Consider the following 21,762-nt stretch of genomic DNA (forward strand, 5'->3'; position numbering starts at 1 on the left):
TACAAGTTTTAAAAGGGAGCCAGTCACCTGAAGCCAAAACATTTAGACTTTCACATAGCGATCTTGGGTGCTTCTCAAAATCCTACTTGCAGACGTAGATCTCTCCAGTCCTATGCATGCATACTGCAGTGTCAGTGTGTACATGCATTCTCATCTCCGTCAGACACCCACTGCTGAGCTCCCACAGTGCCAGCGCTCAGCTCCCACAGTGCCAGCGCTCAGCTCCCACAGTGCCAGCGCTCAGCTCCCACAGTGCCAGCGCTCAGCTCCCACAGTGCCAGCGCTCAGCTCCCACAGTGCCAGCGCTCAGCTCCCACAGTGCCAGCGCTCAGCTCCCACAGTGCCAGCGCTCAGCTCCCACAGTGCCAGCGCTCAGCTCCCACAGTGCCAGCGCTCAGCTCCCACAGTGCCAGCGCTCAGCTCCCACAGTGCCAGCGCTCAGCTCCCACAGTGCCAGCGCTCAGCTCCCACAGTGCCAGCGCTCAGCTCCCACAGTGCCAGCGCTCAGCTCCCACAGTGCCAGCAGGGCTGGGGTTTCAGATCAGGCAGGGCTCCACAGTGAGCAATGTCAATAAACATATGCAGAAATTCACAGAATGGTCATTGACAGAGTGCAACAGTGAAATGAGCCCATGTCTATGTCAAAGATGCACCGAAAAAACCCCATTTACATTTCTTAAAAAAACAAAACTGTTTTTATATAAAATGACATTAGTAACATGAAAACCATCTACTATATAATCGTCTAATTCAGTCTGTTTCTAACGGAAATCCCGCATCAGATTGGTCGCACCTGGCCAGGTGCGACCAATCAGTGACAGGCGCAGTCTGGTCGCAAATTGGCGCGGAAAATGAACGTCGCACGCCACCCCTACCTTCGGGAGATCTGCAGCGCTAGCTGCTGATCTCCCGACGTTTGCCGAGGGTCATCTCCTGCAGTTGTATTAAGTTCTATGAGCAATAACATTTAATGATAATGTATATATTTTTTATGGAAAATCCTGTGTATTCATTGCATTATTCTTAAATCTTCATAAATGAACTACATACATATTCTAGAATACCGGATGCATTAGAATCAGGCCACCATCTAGTAACTATATATACACACTGCAGCTTGCTGGATAGCAGCCACCCACCTGCCAGTAACTGTACAAGATTGTTCTGTACTGTAGCTTGACAACATGTGACCCTCTCTGCTTCTGCAAATTTTACCAAAGATTTAAGACCAGCATGCTGCAAGAAGCATAAAGGTTATAGAAGACATTCTCTGAAAAATTGATAAAACATGGGGGGGGGGGGGGGGAAACAAAAAAATAAAAAAAACACACAAAAACACAACTAGCATCCTGAAAAATGAAGATTGATATAGTCCTAATTCAAGACATAAAACACAATACTTAATTAAAAGGGAAATATTAACCAAGCTGTTAAACTTGAGACACTTAAAAATCAATCTGATCATATTGTTGCACTTTTTCTGTGTTTACCAATCTTCCATCACAACCCCTCTGAATACACAGTGCATTGTGCACACAAGTGGGTGCAGTGCAGACAGTGGTGGGTTTTTTTTTTATCCCTTTAGTGATGGGTACTCCTATGAGGGGACAGTCCCACACTGGTAGTTTTGAACCCTAAGCACTCCCTGAAATTGGACAATTTTTATAAAAGTTGGACCCAAACTTCCAGGTCATGGGATCCCAGGATGCAGAGTGGGATCCTACAACCAACTGTGGAAGCTCTCACAGTGAGCGACAGCTTGCTTTTTTCCACTAATCTAAATGCCAACTGATACTCTTTAGGCCTGTTTCACACTTCCGTTTTTTGTCAGTCAAAATTCACCAATTTTTTTAAAAAAAACTGAGCCGCCAAAAAAGGGGCGGATCCGTGTTTTTCCCCCATAGACTTACATTAGTGGCGGATCTTGACTGACGGTCGCCCGTCCCACCCGTTTTTTTGACTGATCCGCCAAGATTTTAGCGGCTGCCGGGCGGATGCAACGTTATTTTTCCTTGACGGTCAGCTAATTTTAAGTGTTTAAAGGTACTGTCACACTTAGCGATGTACCAGCGATCCCGACCAGCGATATGACGCGGACAGGATCGCTGGTACATCGCTAAGTGGTCGCTAGTGAGCTGCCACACAGGCAGATCTCACTAGCGACATCGCTGGGGACGGGGATCGCTACTTACATATCATACCAGGCGATCCTGCGTCCTCCCGCCCGGCTCCACGCGTCGCTCGTCGTCACAGCAGGAAGCGCCGCAGGAAGCTGACGACGAGAAACAGTCCAGGACGTTCTCGCGTGATCAGCGTTAAGCAGCGGGGGAGCGGGTTGTAGGTAAGTATCACACACAGCGATATCGCTATAACGTCACAAGTTATAGCGATATTGCTAGCGATATCGCTTAGTGTGACAGTACCTTAAGTGTGCATGCCCGGAAGCTTTACTCCGGGAAGCATTTTAACTATGAAATGTCGTTCCGGGAGCGGCGAAAAATCTCTCTCCCCCCTCCTCCAAGCCGCGTTCACTTTAAATTTGCTGTACTTTTAGTCTTTGGCGGATCCAACCTAATTAGAGACAGCTGACTTCCGTATGTCACATCCCGGAGGCGGATCCGTAATTTTCGTTTTTGGCGGATGTCAGCTGTCCACCAACAACGGAGGTGTGAAACAGGACTAAGCCGATAATGAACGGGAAACACCTGCATTGATGTTACGGTCCGGGAACAGTGGAGTTGAGTGCGTGGCACCGCTGGGTCAGTGCGAAGGGAGAGAGATCGCTCTTTCACAGCGAGTTGCGCCGTGGCGGGTTGTGGAATCCTGATGCGTGTCATATCATGCAGGTGTTTATATGTGAAGGAACAGACTGTGCATGGGTACAACTGCTCTCTGTGTACTGTATAGCTACGGTCCAGAAAGATAGACAGTTCTTAATGCATCAGTGGTGGCACAGGGGGAAGTGAGATTTTTACAGTGAGATATTGATATATATATATATATATAGATATAGATATATATATATATATATATATATATATATATATATATATATATATATATATATATATTGTATGTAATGTTCCCATTTATGTTCCAATCATTTTGTTCTGGCTGTGGCTAACTCTGATGTCCCCCATAGAGAACACATGGACGATCAGCCGAGGTGATAGTTATGTAAGCACCTTTAGTGAAATGAAAGGCTTGCTAAATTCAGAAGACATTTAGGACACTTTAAATACTGGTAAAGGTGATCCAATAAGCAATAGCTATACCCAGTAAACTCCTTGTAGAGCCAGGTAACTCCAGCTCTAGTCCGCGAGATGCAGTCATAATAAAAAGGTCATCATGTAAGTCATGCCAGCATAAGCCAAGGTAGAAAAGCTTCTTAAACATTGATGCTCTGAGAAAATGCTCTTAAGGGACAGGAAGCATGGAGAAGCCGCTGTCTAATGTCTACTCAATTAACCCGGTCTTTTCATTGACCCTTACCTGCCGATTCTGCAGAGAACCAAACAAAGGTTTGTCTTCATCCCTTAGTAAACTCTCTGAAATAAATAAAAAAAACAAAAACATTCAACATTGTAACATATGCTCTAAATAAGTGTCTGGGTTTGTTGTTAAGTGGGATAGCAACAGTTATTACATCCTTACCGATGGACTGAATGGTAAATGCACATGTATTCCAGGTCATCACAGGGAGACGTGGGTCACTTGCATTATTAGGAGCCTTCAGACTTGAGCCGCACACAATGTTAGCAAAATGGACTAGCATATCTTTCGTACTAGAGGAATATTTAGGCCTGAAAACATATCAAAACAGTCCCCTTATTTTATAAAGAAACTTCAAAATTACCCTAAAATTAATAACACCTTTAGGCTACGTTGAGGAATTGCCGCAGAAATTTCTGCGGGAATTCCAGAACTCCCTGCCGCGGGAAATACGCTAGAATTCTGCATGCGTAATTCCCGAGATAAACTAGCGATTTGCAAGCGTAATTAGCTTGCAGAATACTAGTGTTTTCCAAATGATCTGTAGCATCGCTTAGGAAACTGATTGACAGGTTGGTCATGCTTGTCAAACATAGTGTTTGACAAGTGTGACCAACTTTTTACTATTGAGGCTGCCTATGCGGCATCAGTAGTAAAAAAAAAAACAGTTAAAAAAAAAAATAAATTGTGATATTCTCACCTTCCGGCATCCCACGAAGCGTTCCTGATCCCCACGATGCTCCCGGCAAGTCTCGATCCCAGCAATGCCTTGCGACAATGACCTTTGACATAGCGGTCTCGTGAGACGGCTACGTCAAAGGTCATTGTCGCAAGGCATCGCTGAGGCCTTGTGATGCTGCGTGGGACGCCGGAAGGTGAGAAGAACACCATTTTTTATTGTAATTCTTTTTTTTTTTTTTTACAAGGATATGGGTACCCAGAGCCTGAAGGAGAATCTCCTCTCCTCCACACCGTGGGTACCATCCGCACATTTTCCGCTTACTTTGCGCATGGTGGCCATAGCCACATGCGGAAAGTAAGCGGAACAATGCATTCCTATGTGTGCGGAATTCCCACGATTCCGCACAAAGAATGGGCATGCTGCGCATTTTTCTGCGGAAAAATACGCAGCATTAGCACAGCATATGCGGAATGCCATTGAATACAATGGCTTGCTTATTTTATGCATTATCGCAGGGTTTTCGTGGCAAAAACGCATAAAATACATGGGAATTCTAGACGTGTGCACACAGCCTTAAAATGATATTTTAATGAAAGCTTTGAGCAATTTAAAGTTCCCTATTTTTATTTAATAATTTGTCCAGCATAGAAAGTTATGAAGCTTTGCAAATCCCTACTGATTATTTTTTTTTTTTTTTTTTTTAGAGGCATGCAAGTGGCATCCAATCCCCTGCTTCTCTCCATTCATTTGCCTGAGTTTTGCTGCACTGATATCAGAAGAAACTCAGCTGGAGGACAGATGGCAGTATTATGGTCAAGCTCAGCACTCATGTCTTCCACTGAGTGTTCTGTTGCTATAGGAGAATGATGAGCAGAACACTCAGAGGAAGATTCAGGTGCTGAAAGGGCCATTTCACTGCCATCATCATCTGTACTCCAAATTAGAAAACCCAAAGAAAAAAAAAAATGAGCAAATACCCTGTAGTACTCTTATCTATTTATATGTAGAAAAAAAAAAGGGGATTTTTTCGATCTGGCTCATTTCTTAAGTTTTGCTGTGGTTTCTTGTACTCTCTACAAACAGAGCCCCCTTTCTGAGCTAAGCATTTCATCTATATAGCTTCCCATGGGCAGGTGGTCAAACATTCGGGCTCCTGTCCTGCTCTTATCTACACTGAGGTCAGCTGACACAAAGTGAAGTTTTAATACTAGAGATAAGATAGTCCCTTCCTCATTGGGTACAACTTGTCATGGTGGGATGGCTTTTACATTTATTATTTGCTCAAAATACTTAACCAAGTACCCTATGTAATCTACACAAACTACTATATTTACTTACTGAAAGGGATTAGCTAGTTTTTGTTTTTTTCCTTGGGTTTTGTCTGTGAAATGGCCACAGTGTGAAGGTGCTCTTAAGGTACTGTCACACTTATCGATGTACCAGCGATCCCGACCAGCAATATGACGCGGTCAGGATCGCTGGTGCATCGCTAAGGCCTCTTTCACACTTCAGTTTTTTGCATCAGTTATAATCCGCCAAAAAGGCGGACAAGCGGATCCGTTGTAAACTGATGTGAACGGATGGCACAGGATCCGTTTTCAGACGGATCCTGAAAATGAAGAAATTTAAAGGAAGAGAGAGAGAGAGAGAGAGAGAGAGAGAGAGAGAGAGAGAGAGAGAGAGAGAGAGAGAGAGAGAGAGAGAGAGAGAGAGAGAGAGAGAGAGAGAGAGAGAGAGAGAGAGAGAGAGAGAGAGAGAGAGATTTTTTTTTTTGTCCGGCACCCAGAAAGAAATTCGGGTTAAATCAGTGTTTTCAGGATCCGCCAGAGAAAAAAACGTTACAAGCTCCGTTTTGAAATTTTGGAGGATGGTGACGGACAGCAACTTTTGGCGGATCCTCACAAAAAACGGATGCAACAGACAGCAATCCGTCACAATTCGCCATTAATGCAAGTCAATGGGAAAAAAACGGATCCTCAAAAAAAAATTGAGGATCCATTTTTTTTCAAAACCTGGCGGATTGTGACTGATTGTAAAAAACGGAAGTGTGAAAGAGGCCTAAGTGGTCGCTAGTTAACTGCCACACAGGCAGATCTCACTAGCGACATCGCTGGGGACGGGGATCGCTACTTACCTGTCACACCAGGCGATCCTGCGTCCTCCCGCCCGGCTCCATGCGTCGCTCGTCCTCACAGCAGGAAGCGCCGCAGGAAGCTGACGACAAGAAACAGTCCTGGACGTTCTCGCGCGATCAGCGATAACCAGCGGGGGAGCGGGTCGTAGGTAAGTATCAGACACAGATATCGCTAGCAATATCGCTATAACGTCACTAGTTATAGCGATATTGCTAGCGATATCTCTTAGTGTGACATGCCCTTTACACATTGCTGGGATACCAACTTATGCTCAGGCTCATTTCTTAGATTTTGCTGTACTCCAAAGGAGTACGCTCTGATATCAATGCAACTGAGGACAGCCAAATAGACAGGGAAAAAGCAGAGGCATGGCAGTCACACAGGTGTAATTTTGTCATTTGCAAAGTTCCATCACCTTGCATGCTGGAATAAAATACAAAAAAAAAAAAATTTAGTTACTCTTTAAGGCAGTGGTCCCCATCCATTTTTACCTTGAGAGGCACGTTGCAGTCAGTTACGGGTCACAATCTATGTGAAGAAGCAGTGTTGAACAGCTCCCGGCACATGAGCAGCATCAAGCGCGGTCAGCGAGCCATTTATGCCCAGATTCAGTGCGCATGCGCAGAGAGCAGCTGGACACAGTCTATTTTAGAGCAGATTCCCATGACGTTAGCACACCCTGGAAGATCAGAATGCTTGGGTGCTGACAATATGAGCCTGGGACAGAAAGAATATGAAGTGCCATCCCTATGACTGAAAGAGAAGGGACTATATTACGTGATTTTTGGAGATGATTACAGCACCATTTGATTGAAAACAACGTGTTAGTGATGCACATTGCGTCACTAACACTGGGGGACACTTTAGTTGCTAAAAATGGCGTTATAGCTTCCCTTTAAGTTTGGGAGAAGAGATCCCCAGTCAGTCATTAAAAATCAGTTTTAAACCATGATATATGAATGTCTGAATAAGGCGTTATTCTCCCCAACACCCCCCACATACAGGATGATGTCCCCACAGTGTACACAGCTCTGCTACATCGACACACCTTGCATGTGTCCTGCTGACTATACATTGGATGTGTCCATCACAGTCTGTGCAGAGACTAAATATCAGGCCAGGAGCTTTACGTCACGTGAGAACAACAAGTAAACATTCCTGCTGCGCTTTTTTCATTTCTGGTTTTCCCTTTCTTCCTGTCTACTTTCAGCCCTAATAGGGTTACCCTTTGTCCGCCATTGTCTGGTTTCTCTACGTGTGGGTTCATATTCGTTTTTGGAAATTGTAATTTCATGAATTTGTTAATGAATTACTGAAAAAAAATAAAAATAAAAATATTATGAGACACTTACGGTGCCTGCACCCCAAAGCTCAAAATGGATCTGAATTCATGGTATAGACTGTCTTCACTTTTAATAAATTCCGGCGAAACTATCTTTTTTCCTATAATATATAAAATAGAAAAAAATTTAAAAAAATTGACAAGACCGATAGCTTTCATAGTCACAACTTACATTCGGTTATTTCAGTCAAGATACCTATAAGTTTCTCTATGAAAACATGAGATTTATTAGGGCGAGACTCGACAATATTTTTTATCCATTCAATACATGGATAATTGTGAGTACTCCCCGTAAAATCCTTTTCTCAGAGACGCTCATTGGGGGACACAGGTACTGTGGGTGTATGCTACTGCCACCTGGAGGCTGACACTAAGTGAACAAAAAGGTTAGCTCCTCCTCCGCCGCACACACCCTCGCCCCGATTGCGGGCGGAAACCAGTTTAGTGCAACAGCAGTAGGAGAATACAAAATAAATCAGCCTTAATGCAGAATACAATATGTCTGGAAAGGGCCACCCTAATCTCAAAAAAGGAAATATATTAAATAAACATGCGCCAAATGGCTCATAGGATGGGTGCTGTGTCCCCCAATGAGAGTCTCGGAGAAAAGGCTTCTACGGTGAGTACTCACAAAAATCCATGTTTCTCCATCTCATTGGGGGACACCGGTACTGTGGGACGTCCTAAAGAAGTCCCTGGGTGGGAGATTGACTCACCGATCAAAGCCACATGCACCTCTGTCTAAAGGTGCGCCACTGCTGTTTGGAGAATTCTTCTACCCAGGCTCGCATCTGACGAAGCCTGAGTATGCACATTGTAATATTTAGAAAATGTGTGCAGGCTGGACCAGGTTGCTGCCTTGCATACCTGCTCCGCCGAAGCGCCCACTGCCCTAGTAGAATTTGCTCTGATCCCTGCTGGAACCGGCGTGCCTCTAATGCGGTAAAGCCTCTTGAATAGTTAGACGGATCCATCTGGCTATGGTCGATTTTGAGGCTGTGAGTTCCTTCCTGCACCCTTCGGGGAGCACAAACTGTGTCCGTCTGGCGAAAGGGTGCCATCCGCGACACGTACCTTCTGAGTGCTCTCACTAGGTCTAATGTGTGAAGCGCTTTTTCCACCTGATGTACTGGCGCTGGACAAAATGAAGGCAGGACAATGTCCTCATTAATGTGAAATGAGGACATGACCTTCGGCAGAAAGGGGGGAGCTGGTCTGAGAACTGTCTTATCCTTGTAGAAGGTGAGAAACAGTGCTCTACAGGATAGGATTGCCAACTCCGAGACTCGCCTAATGGAAGTTATGGCTACCAAGAAAACCACCTTCCTGGAAAGGTACGACAACAAAACTTCCCGTAATGGCTCAAAAGGAGCTTCCTGCAGGACACTCAAGACCAGGTTAAGGTCCCAGGAATCTAGGGGCGCTCTATAGGGAGGTACCAAATGTAAGACCTCCTGGATTAACATCCTCACCTGCATATTAGTAGCGATTTTTCGCTGGAAGAGGACAGACAAGGACGATATCTGTCTCCTAAGGGAACTCGGGGCCAACCCTGAGTCTAGGCCTGACTGAAGAAAAGCCAAGATGTTGGGAATAGAAAAAAAAACAAAAAAAAAAAACAGTGGAGCAACCCCGCGATCGACACCAACCAAAGAAGACCTTCCAAGTGTGATGGTAAATTCTTGCCGAGGTAGGCTTCCGGGTGCTTTACGCCCAAACCCCGCCTGGGTCAGAATCCAAGATTCAACGGCCATGCCGTCAAACACAGGGCCCCTAAGTTCGGGTGGCAGATCGGCCCCTGAGACAGTAAGTCTGGTCGCTCTGGCAGACGCCATGGAACGTCTGCGAGGAGCTGCACTAGATCTGCGTACCATGCCCGACGGGGCCAGTCTGGGGCCAGCAGATTTGCTGGAACCCCCTCTGTTTTGATTATCCTGATGACCCTCGGAAGTAGTGGCAGCGGGGGAAACAAGTATAGAAGGCGAAACTGGTTCCATGGTAGATCCAACGCATCCACTGCGATTGCTCGCGGGTCCCGAGACCGAGCGACAAACACGGGCACCTTGGTGTTCACCCTGGGGGGCCATCAGATCCACATCCGGTGTTCCCCACCGCTGGCAAATCTGCTGGAAGACCTCAGGGTGCAGGGCCCATTTCCCGGGCACAACATCCTGCTGGCTGAGGAAGTCCGCCGCCCAGTTTTCCACGCCTGGTATGTGGACTGCTGAAATTACCAAGCGGTTCTCCTTGGCCCAGCGAAGTGTTTCATCTCGCAAATGGGTGCCTTGCGGCACGTGCCCCCTTGATGATTTACATAAGCCACCGCCATGGCGTTGTCCGATGGAATCCGGACAGGACGTCCTGCTAGAAGGTGCTGGAAAGGTTGCAGCGCCAACCGCACCGCTCATATCTCCAACAAGTTGATTGGGAGGCGTGCCTCCTGTTGCAACCATCGTCCCCGAGTCTTGTGATGGCGGAAAACCGCTCCCCAACAGAGGAGGCTAGCATCGGTTGTGACCACCCGCCATTGATCTGGGGAAAGGGTTTCCCCTGAAGAAGGGAGGAATCCAGCATCCACCACCGTAGTGACTGTCTGACTTGAGAGGACAACCGGCACCGATGATCGAGCGTAAATGGGCTCTTGTCCCCGGATGTCAAGAGAGCGTGCTGTAGGGGGATGAAGATGAAATTGGGCAAACGGAATCACTTCCATTGCCGCCACCATCTTCCCTAGCACCCTCATCCCAAACCGAATGGTACGAGGGACTGGTTGCAGAAGCTTCTGGACACCTTGCCGGAGCGCTAGAGCCTTGTCTTGAGGGAGAATTACCAACCCTCAGAAGGTGTCGAAAATGAACCCTAAGAAATCCTCTGAGCTGGGACAAGGGATGACTTCTTCCTGTTGACCAACCATCCCAGGCGGGATAGGGAATCCAGCGTAATGCTGACATTTCCTTCGCGTGCCCGAAATGAAGGGCTTTTTACAAAGAGGTCGTCTAAGTATGGCAAGACGAATATGCCCTGAGAGTGTAGAATGGCCATGGCGACTGCCATTACCTTTGTGAACACTCTGGGGGCAGTGGCCAGCCCGAAGGGTAGTGCTAAAAATTGGAAATGCTGACCCTCGATGGCAAACCGTAGGAACCTCGGATGCGGAGGAAAAATAGGGACGTGCAGGTAGGCGTCCTGGATGTCGATCGAGGCCAAGAATTCACCTTGCTCCATGGCCGAAATAACTGAACGGAGAGATTCCATCCGAAAATGATTGATTCTGATGAACCTGTTCAGGAGCTTTAGGTCCAGTAACGGCCTGACTGTCCCGTCCTTTTTGGGGACCGCAAACAGATTGGAGTAAAAACCCTGAGTCCTCTCGTCCTCTGGTACGGGAGCAATGACCCCATTGAGCTGGAGTACCTCGATGGCCCCAGCAATGCCTCCCGCCCAGGCTTCCACTTTGGGAAGCCGGGAAAGAAAAAAATTGTCTTGGAGGATATTTGACAAATTCCATTTTGTACCCGGACGACACTAACTCCGCCACCCACGCGTCGCGCGCTACCGCAACCCAGACGTGGCAGAACCGGAGCAGACTGCCGCCTACCCTGTCGTTTTCGGGTAACGGGTGCCCCAAAGCTGAGGGTTTTTGGGATCTGGCTCCCCTTGACCTGGGCTGGCCAGCCCGCATCCTGCCCAGCGGGTTGGCTCTATATGCGACCTGTCGATCCTTGTCTTGGTTGTAGCGAGCTGGAGCGGTGGAACTGGCCGCTGCCATCCACCCAGGGTTGCGAAATGCCCGCAAACACGCCTGACAAAACGGCGGTTTGATTTTCTGCTGCGGGAGAAAACTGCTTTTTCCCCCCGTAGCATTAGAGATAGATTGGTCCAATTTTACCCCGAATAGGCGGCTACCCTGATAAGGCAGGGAAGTCAAGGATTTTTTGGAAATCGAATCGGCCCGCCACATTCTTAACCATAGGGCCCTCCTAATGGCGATTGCATTTGCCGCCGCTAGTGCCGCGCAATTAGCCGCATCCAAGGAGGCATTAGTTGCTAACTCTGACACCTCCGCCGGCAGGTCCCTATCCTGCAGGAGCTTTTTTAATGACTCAGACCATGACATCATGGCCTTGGCTACCCAAGTCGCTGCGAATGAGGGATAGAGTGCCGATCCTGATGCTTCATATACTGAGTGGGCCAAGCTTTCTATGAGCCGATCCGTGGGGTCTTTAATGGAAGAGACACTAGGTATCGATAATAAAGTTTGAGGCCAAGCGTGACACTGGGGGATCCACGACTGGAGATTCCGCCCATTTCTTACAGAGCTCCGATGCAAACGGATATCTTGCTTCCAGCGTCCTCTGGCCCGAAAAACGCCTGTCCGGTCGTTCCCTGTGACGCTGTACTATGTCCTCGAACTCTGGGTGAGTGTTAAACACCCTATGCGGTCGCTTGGCCCTCTTAAAGGACACCTTATGACCTGAGGCTAGGGAGACGTCATCCTCGATACCCAAAGTCTGATTGGCAGGTTCGATGAGACTGTCAGTTTCCCGACACCCAGGAGTATCCAGGTCCAGGGCCTCATATGCGTCATTATCTGAACTCTGCTCGCTCCCGGATAATGGTGAACGAGACGCCGTACTCACGGATGCCGAAGCACCGGACGGGCCCGGCGACGCAGTGTGGATTCTTTTCCTATGCGCCTGCCTAGAGAGAGTGCGGCCCCTGCAGGCCAGAGGCTCTAGTGAGGTGGATGATCCCTCCCAGATCAGCGAGCCACCACCTCTGCTCCGATCTGGGGCTTGAAGGGTCTCGATCGCCTTCGTTAGCGATGCCATAGACCGTGAAAGCAATAGAGCTCATTCCGGGGGATCCGGACCCTTGGGCTCCGACGCAGGGGAGGGCTCCTGGGCGCGTTCGGAGTCACAGGCTTCACATACTTTTTTACTCTGTGCTCGTGGAAAACTAGCCCCACAGGAAATGCATGCAGCATAAAGGAACATGTGCGATTTCCCCTTTTCCGGTCATATTGCTGCCAGGCTCAATAACCCCCTCTGTTTTCTATAAGAGGGTTGAGGGAAGGGAGGAGGAGGAAACAAACCCCCCTTTATCACACGTAGCGCGGCTCCAGGGTCGGGGGTCGCCCTTATCCTGATCCTGTGTCCCCACGTGCTCCTGCCGCTGCCTCGCGCTCTCCTGAGTAGGCCGAGACATCCTCTCCCAGTCGTGGCCTACCCTGTAATGAGACCGGGGGCTCAATTTGTTCGCGTCCGCCCTACCACGGGGGCGGCGCCGGAAATTACATCATGCCGGGGGCGGGACTTCCTCCCGCAGACTAAATTTCTACCCCTGCCCGCCCCGCAACCACGGCAATCCCGCCAGCCCTTCTCTGAGCAGCTCCATGGACCGACATCCGCGCTGGCGGCCCCCGCCTGGGGGGAGGGGGTAGGAGAGAGGAAGGGAAATGCTGCCGCCTGGAGCCTTCTCAATGGAGCTCCCGGAACGCTACCGCAGGGCCCTCCCCAGTCCTCCATACCTGCGATAACCTCCGCTACAGATCCAGCGCACCAGGTAGCGGGGATGGGGTAATTTTCTGGACGGTGCAGGCACCCTAGCTCCGTCCCCACTGCAGGGGCGAGGAGAGGGACCGTCCGCCGCCATGCAGCACCGCCGTCTAGCGTTGGTGGAGCAGTGGGGGCCGCACAGACTAGTCTTGTGCCTCTGTGCAAGCCCATGGTTTCAATACCTAGGGGTGGACAGGGCTAAGTCCAGCATTATGTCCCACGTCGCGGGAGAGGATAAGTGGAGGGATACTCACACGTGCTCGCCCGTTGATGGTTTGGGGAAATCGGATCCTTTCAATAGGATGCGTTGCCCGTGTCTTATCTTCATAAAATAAAAAAGAAAAAATAGAAGTCTGGGGAAAAAGTCCCAGATATGTCCCACGGTGCGGGAAAGGATACTCAACGCGTGCTCGCCCGTTGATGGTTTGGGGAGATCGGACCCTTTCAATAGGATCCGTAGCCCCTGTCTCATCTTCATAGTTAAAAAAAAATATAAAATAGTCTGGAGATATCCAGACGTGTGTGCCTCCAAAGGACACTAAGCAAAAACTGGTTTCCGCCTGCAATCGGGGCGAGGGTGTATGCGACGGCAGAGGAGCTAACTTTTTTTGTTCACTTAGTGTCATCCTCCAGGTGGCAGTAGCATAAACCCACAGTACCTGTGTCCCCCATGAGACGAAGGAGAAAATCTTAAAGGACAGCCTGAAGTTTTTTTTTTTTTTTTAAACTTGAAAAAGAAAATAATGAAAGTAAAATCTTAACACATATATGGTACATAAAACTGAATAAATTTAAACAGTTCAGCACCTCCAGAAACAAAATTATTATTTAGGCTATGTGCACACACTGCGGATTCACCCGGCGGATTTGTATCTGCGGATCCGCAGATAAAACCGCAGGTAAAATGACCTGCGGATTGGACAGCGGTTTTCCCCTGCGGTTTGACATCTGGACAATGGAATAGGTGGCAAACTGCAGCGGAATGCGCAGCTTTTCCGCAGTTTAAAAACCGCAGCATGTGCACAGCGGATTGTAAGTCAGACTTACACTGTACTGTACAATGTCTACAGAACTGCTGCGGATCCGCAGCGGCCAAATCCGCAGCGGATACACAGCAGAATCCGCAGCGTGTGCACATACCCTTAAGGTGCTGAACCCTGGGAATTTCTCTCGGCAAGTTTGTAGTCAGCAAGTTGCTGCACAGCCTTCAGAAGCAGCCTTGTTTACGCCAGACATTTAGCCCTGAATCGCAGTGATATATCTGGCTTTATTTTACAGGGTGGGCCATTTATATGGATATACCTAAATGAAATGGGAAAGGTTGGTCTCAATTTCCTGTTTGTGGCACATTAGTATATGGGAGGGGGAAACGTTTCAAGATGGGTGGTGACAATGGTGGCCATTTTGAAGTCGGCCATTTTGGTTCCGGCTTTATTTTTTCAATGGGAAGAGGGTCATGTGACATCAAACTTATTGAGAATTTCACCAGGAAAACAATGGTGTGCTTTGTTTTAACGCAGCTTTATTCTTTCATAAGTTATTGACAAGTTTCTCTTTGTTTACAGCCATTGATATGTCGCAGAGGTTAACACGTGAGGAATGGATAGAAATTTTGTTGATGTCTGGTGAACGCAGTACCCGGGTCATTGCAGCAGATTTCAATGCAAGACACCCTACACAAGAAAACAGCCACCATTCCAGCTTTATTTCGGTGTATCCATATAAATGGCCCACACAAAAAAGTTTGCCTCTTCACTGAACATAATGTTCTGTGTAAACTGTGGGTCCTGTTCCAATATTTGTTTTGCCCATTGTGCAAATTCAGCGCGCCGATCCGGGTCACCAAACATTCCCATTTTATTTAGGTGTATCCATATAAATGGCCCACCCTGTACTTGCTAAATGAAAGTGTAGGTCTAGTTTTTAAAAGGGGTCTGTCACCCAGACTGAGAGCAGGATAGTGTAGTGACATTCTGATTCCAGCAACGTGTCACTTACTAGGAAACATCCTGTAGTTTTAATAAAAAATGGTTTTAACAGGAGATTATAACTAGAGGACTAGTTGTCTTGTGCCATGTAGTCCTTCTGCTCTCTGTAACCCTACCTCCACCAGCGAGTGACAGCTTTCTGCCTATGCACAGCATGCACTAAGCTACCAGTGACGTGGACATTGTTATTTCTGATCTCAGCTGTCAGAACTGGTAGATCTGCAACAAAAAAACAGTGATTCTATAAAAACTGCAGCAAGCAGCCCAGTAAGTGATACATCACTGGAATCAGGGTCTCTGCCCCTACATTAAGCTTCGCTCAGATGAGGTAAAGCATTTAGATCCTGATGCAGTCGAAAGTTTGCCCATAGGACACCAATTACGCCACAGCTTTATTGCTAACTATAGCAACTGCAACTATAAAAATGTTCATGTATTTTCATTGGTGCTAAGAGTCACAAAAAAAAAAAAAAGAAAAAAAGAAAAAAGACAAAACTGTTACTTAAAGCCCCAATCCACATTTTAAAGTCAGTCAAACTTTTTTTTTTTTTTTTTTAAGAAGGATTGATCAACCATTTAAACTGTAAAATGTCGGGGAAGATGTCAGGTTACGGCATATTGAATTTTAATGGCCGATCCTTTAGTTCTCCCTGGAGATAAAATGGATGCCAAAGAAGTAAGCCAGAAGAGTCAGTGGCTCCCTCATTCATAAAACAGGAGAGCTCATTGTGTATGGGGTAGTCAGAAGAGACAGCTGCCGGCCCAATGACCACTTGTGGCAGACAGCTGTATAAAGTGCACGGGGCCTTTACAGTGTAAGGGTTGTCATAACAGGTAGCTGCTGGCCCAACAACAGCTATATAAAATGTATAGTGGCTTTACTGTTTATGGGGTAGTCGATAGAGACAGCTGAGCAGACAGCTATATAAAGTGTACAGTGGCTTTATTGTGTCTAGTGTTGAGCGATACCGTCCGATACTTAAAACTATCGTATCGGATGGTATCGGCCGATCTAAAAAAAATATCGGGTATCGCCGATTCCGATACCGGAAGTCCCATTCAAGTCTATGCGACTTCCGGTATCGGAATAAGAAAAACCCTATTTTTGCCTTGTACAGCCTCTCTGGGGTCTGTGCCGGCCTGCCGGGTGGGCTGTGCCGGCCTGCCGGGTGGGCTGTGCCGGCCTGCCTGTGCCGGCCTGGCTGTGCCGGCCTGGCTGTGCCGGGTGGGCTGTGCCGGCCTGCCTGCCGGGTGGGCTGTGCCGGCCTGCCTGTGCCGGCCTGCCGGCCTGCCGGGTGGGCTGTGCAGGCATCGTCCGATGGGACTACAAGTCCCATCGGGCGATGCCTGCTACCATGACAGTGATTGACACATTAGCCAATGATGGGACAGTAGTAGTCCCATCATCCGGCTAATCTGTTGAATGTAAAAAAAAAAAAAAAAAAATACATGCTACATACATGCTGCATATATACTACATGCATGCAACATACATATATACTACATGCATGCAACATACATATATACTACATACAATACATACATATAGACATACAGTACATATAACAGAGTACATACTCACCGTCACTTGTCACTTTGATCCCCGAAGCCATTGTCGCCTGAGGAATAAATATCAAAATAAAAAAACACCAATATACTTACCCCGATCCGCAGAAGTCCACGAGGGTCCCACGTCCATCTTGCGTGGAGAACAGCAGCATCAGCTGATGCTACCGTTCTCTACCAGCTCCAGGAATACAATGACGGAAGGTAGGTATCCTTCTGCACTGTATTCCTCCACCACTGTAAAAAAAAAGTCCCTAGTCTCACTTTATGCCATTGCTGCATGGGAATTTCCCACGCAGCAATGGCATAAAGTGAGACTAGGGACTTTTTTTTTTTTACAGTGGTGGAGGAATACAGTGCAGAAGGATACCTACCTTCCGTCATTGTATTCCTGGAGCTGGTAGAGAACGGTAGCATCAGCTGATGCTGCTGTTCTCCACGCAAGATGGACGTGGGACCCTCGTGGACTTCTGCGGATCGGGGTAAGTATATTGGTGTTTTTTTATTTTGATATTTATTCCTCAAGGGGACAATGGCTTCGGGGATCAACGTGACAAGTGATGGTGAGTATGTACTCTATGTTATATGTACTGTATGTCAATATGTATGTATTGTATGTAGTATATATGTTGCATGCATGTAGTATATATGCAGTATATATGTTGCATGCATGTAGTATATATGCAGTATATATGTAGTATGCACGTTGCATGCATGTGGTATATATGTAGCATGTATGTTGCATGTATGTAGCATGTATGTTGCATGTATGTAGCATGTATGTTGCATGTATGTTGCATGTATGTAGCATGTATGTTGCATGTATGTGGCATGTATGTTGCATGTATGTAGCATGTATGTTGCATGTATGTAGCATGTATGTAGCATGTATGTAGCATGTATGTAGCATGTATGTTGCATGTATGTTGCATGTATGTTGCATGTATGTTGCATGTATGTTGCATGTATGTTGCATGTATGTTGCATGTATGTAGCATGTATGTAGCATGTATGTAGCATGTATGTAGCATGTATGTAGCATGTATGTAGCATGTATGTAGCATGTAGTGTGTATGTTGCATGTATGTAGCATATATGTAGTATGTATGTTACATGTAGTATATATAGTATACATATATACTACATGCATGCAACATGCATACTACATGTTGTATGTATGTTGCATGCATGTAGTATATATGTATTATGTATGTAGTATGTATGTAGCATGTATGTAGTATGTATGTTGCATGTATGTAGCATGTAGTATATGTTATATAGTATATATGTAGTATATATGTTGTATGTATGTTGCATGCATGTAGCATGTATGTAGCATGTAGCATGTATGTAGCATGTAGCATGTATGTAGCATGTAGCATGTATGTAGCATGTAGTATATATAGTACATATGTAGCATGCATGTAGCATGCATGTAGCATGCATGTTGCATGTAGTATATATGTAGTATGTATGTTACATGTAGTATATATAGTATATATGTAGTATGCATGTAGTATATATGTTGCATGCATGTGGTATATATGTAGTATGTATGTAGTATGTATGTTGCATGTATGTAGCATGCATGTAGCATGTATGTAGCATGTAGTATATATGTAGTATGTATGTTACATGTAGTATATATAGTATATATGTTGCATGCATGTAGTATATATGTTGCATGCATGTAGTATATATGTTGCATGCATGTAGCATGTATGTAGCATGTATGTAGCATGTATGTAGCATGTATGTAGCATGTATGTAGCATGTATGTAGCATGTATGTAGCATGTATGTAGCATGTATGTAGCATGTATGTAGCATGTATGTAGCATGTATGTAGCATGTATGTAGCATGTATGTAGCATGTATGTAGCATGTATGTAGCATGTATGTAGCATGTATGTAGCATGTATGTAGCATGTATGAAGCATGTATGAAGCATGTATGAAGCATGTATGTAGCATGTAGTATATATGTAGTATGTATGTTACATGTAGTATATATAGTATATATGTTGCATGCATGTAGTATATATGTTGCATGCATGTGGTATGTATGTAGCATGCATGTAGCATGCATGTAGCATGCATGTAGCATGCATGTAGCATGTATGTAGCATGTATGTAGCATGTATGTAGCATGTATGTAGCATGTATGTAGCATGTATGTAGCATGTATGTAGCATGTATGTAGCATGTATGTAGCATGTATGTAGCATGTATGAAGCATGTATGAAGCATGTATGAAGCATGCATGAAGCATGCATGTAGCATGCATGTAGCATGTATGAAGCATGTATGAAGCATGTATGTAGTATGTATGTAGTATGTAGCATGTATGTAGTATGCATGTTGCATGTAGTGTGTATGTTACATGTAGTATGTTACATGTAGTATATATGTAGTATGCATGTTGTATGTATGTAGCATGTATGTAACATGTATGTAGCATGTAAATTTATTTTTTTTTACATTCAACACATTAGCCGGATGATGGGACTACTACTGTCCCATCATTGGCAAATGTGTCAATCACTGTCATGGTAGCAGGCATCGCCCGATGGGACTTGTAGTCCCATCGGACGATGCCTGCACAGACCACCGACAGGCCGGCACAGCCCCCCCGGCAGGCCGGCACAGCCCCCCCGGCAGGCCGGCACAGACCACCGGACAGTCGGCACAGCCCCCCCCCCGAAGGCCCGAACTGACGGCGCATCATGATGCGCACAGACAGCGCATCATGATGACGTCATTTCGGCAGCCAATCAGAGCCACAAAAGTGGCTCATTGCATTTTGGACTTCCGATTCCGGTATCCGATACGAAAAAAGTATCGGTACTCGGTATCGGAAAGCTCAACACTAATTGTGTCCCATCTGAAGAGCTCTCGCTCTATCTCAACCCCCGCCCACCTCCGCATAGCCACATTCACTATATCCCCTACATGCCCTGCACTTTCCCTATAAGGAGCGTCCCAACGCGTTTCATCCAAGTAACTTCAGGGGACTAACTCTTAAAGGAATTCTCTTAGCTATAGCACCATGGCACTTTAAACAAGTTAGTCCCCTGAAGAGTTACTTGGATGAAACGCTCCTCATAGGGAAAGTGCAGGGCATGTGCAATATAGGGCTAGCTGTGGACTGCCCTTGTAAGGGCAGGAGCCTGGGGATCAGTTAATGGTTAGCATGTAAGGGAATTGACAGGGTATTGCCTTCCCATCGCTACCTTCCAGTTGGTATACAGAGTATCCCTGGTGACTCCTGACCGTCTGCATTAACCGGTGAGATTGTTCCTTTTTTTGAAATCTCGTTCCTTCTTTGAAATCTCGTTTATGAAAGGCTATGGACCTGTGGTCTGGCCTTAAAATATATACATGTGTATACATGTGCGATTGGCTATAGCATTGCGCTATTTTTTTCATGCTGTATCCATCATATAGGTTGATGTCTGTTTCATCAGTTACATTCTATATCCCTTATGTGATGCGTTTGGGTGCTTTCAAATATCCTCTGAGGATCACCCATTTATCTTGCATCTTTTTTTAAATTCACTTGTGGGTGACATTATTTTTGGTATTGTTTTAATTGGTATATTAAAAGTTACATTTTCTCATTTGCTGCTTTACATTGTAAATTTGGATGGGAAATAATTGCCATTTCGGACTGATATTGGCTTTGCTTTGTTTGATCCCTTTAAGAGGGGCCTGGGGTCAGAACCAGAGCGCTGAGTGGAATTGCCATAACTTCCATACCAATGATCCCTTTAAAAGAGCCTGGGATCAGAACCAGAGCGCTGGATGGATTTGCTCTCTGCACCTTTCTGGGGGGCAGACAATGGCTGGGAGCTTATGTTCCTGGGGATGCTAGATTTCTCCCACCCGGCCAGTGTCTGCTGAGGTGTTGTGGAGTGGGAAAACTGTTGCTCATAGCAACCAATAACAGCTCAGCTTCCTTTAAACAGTTCTGTTGAAATGAAAGATGCTTAGTGATTGGGTGGGGCTATGTGGAGTGGGCGTGGCAGATACATACACACATACATTCTTTTTATATACATAGATGGGCAAGTCGGAGATGACAGCCATCGACTCAACGATTGGTCAGCAGACAGCTATGTAATGTGTACAGCAACCTTTATAGATCGTTAAGGGAAAAAACAAGGCAGAAAACCTTTTTCAATTTTTAGATTGTATCCGGATATCCTGGTCCCAACAACATCCAACCACCGAGACAGCGACAGTACCTCGCCCAATGTTTCAGCGTCCACACTGCAAAAATAACATATCATGAAATGATAAAGGAGGAAACCTCCATCAGAATGGCACATATGAATTACAAATAGGGCCATGACATCTATAAAAGGAAACAAAGCAACCAGTACTACACACAAAACCAGGTATAACGTATGACCACCACCATCAAGGGACTTGCACAATTCATTTATCACCTGTTCACTTGCTCTGCCGTAATGGGGATGATAGGGATAACAGAGTTGCAGTGACACTTGCATAAAGGACATAAATATTCTCCATATCTAAGGTCATATAGCAAATCCGAATGAAGGCGCTGCCGGGAGTTCATCTGCACGGCCTCAAAAAACCTGAAAGGAATCAGACAGAAACTGGTATTAATATAAATAGATACAAAATATAATCTGGAAAGAATAGTTTTAATTTTCTTGAGGATAAACAGAAGTTAATCACACATTAAAGAGTTGTAGGAGATAAATAAAAAAAATAAATAAAATAAGTTCTGCTAATAATTTCTTCAAAAAGCTAAGTGTTTCTGCAGGGTGGCCCCTCAGTACATATGGTATAAAAAAAACATAATAATATGGTGTGACTAATGTAAGCAGACTTCAGCAGATTAGGGCTATGAAGTCAGACACTTACTTCTGCCAGCAGGTCACATGCATCACATGCCCACAGCTTCCGGTATATGTCCCACAAGACAACTCGGGACTTGTAAAGAGTGGGGTAAATGTATCTGGTAATGAC

At 46.0% G+C, this 21,762-nt stretch overlaps 1 protein-coding gene across 3 annotated transcripts in view; it reads right to left on the minus strand.

Moving 5' to 3' along the window:
- Positions 1 to 21,762, minus strand: part of UBR1 (ubiquitin protein ligase E3 component n-recognin 1) — a 361,652-nt gene that overhangs the window by 38,728 nt on the left and 301,162 nt on the right. For all 3 annotated transcript variants that reach the window (XM_073577633.1, XM_073577632.1, XM_073577631.1), the window contains 7 exons: positions 21,658 to 21,751; positions 21,213 to 21,365; positions 20,936 to 21,033; positions 7,662 to 7,752; positions 3,655 to 3,803; positions 3,493 to 3,548; positions 1,140 to 1,236 (listed from right to left, as the gene is read on the minus strand). In XM_073577633.1, the coding sequence (XP_073433734.1) occupies positions 1,140 to 1,236; positions 3,493 to 3,548; positions 3,655 to 3,803; positions 7,662 to 7,752; positions 20,936 to 21,033; positions 21,213 to 21,365; positions 21,658 to 21,751 (738 nt within the window). The remainder of the gene's footprint in view (positions 1 to 1,139; positions 1,237 to 3,492; positions 3,549 to 3,654; positions 3,804 to 7,661; positions 7,753 to 20,935; positions 21,034 to 21,212; positions 21,366 to 21,657; positions 21,752 to 21,762) is intronic.

Source organism: Dendrobates tinctorius, unplaced genomic scaffold (genome assembly GCF_039654945.1).
Source record: "Dendrobates tinctorius isolate UK_male_01 unplaced genomic scaffold, ASM3965494v1 ptg000057l, whole genome shotgun sequence".
Taxonomy (NCBI): Eukaryota; Metazoa; Chordata; class Amphibia; order Anura; family Dendrobatidae; genus Dendrobates; species Dendrobates tinctorius.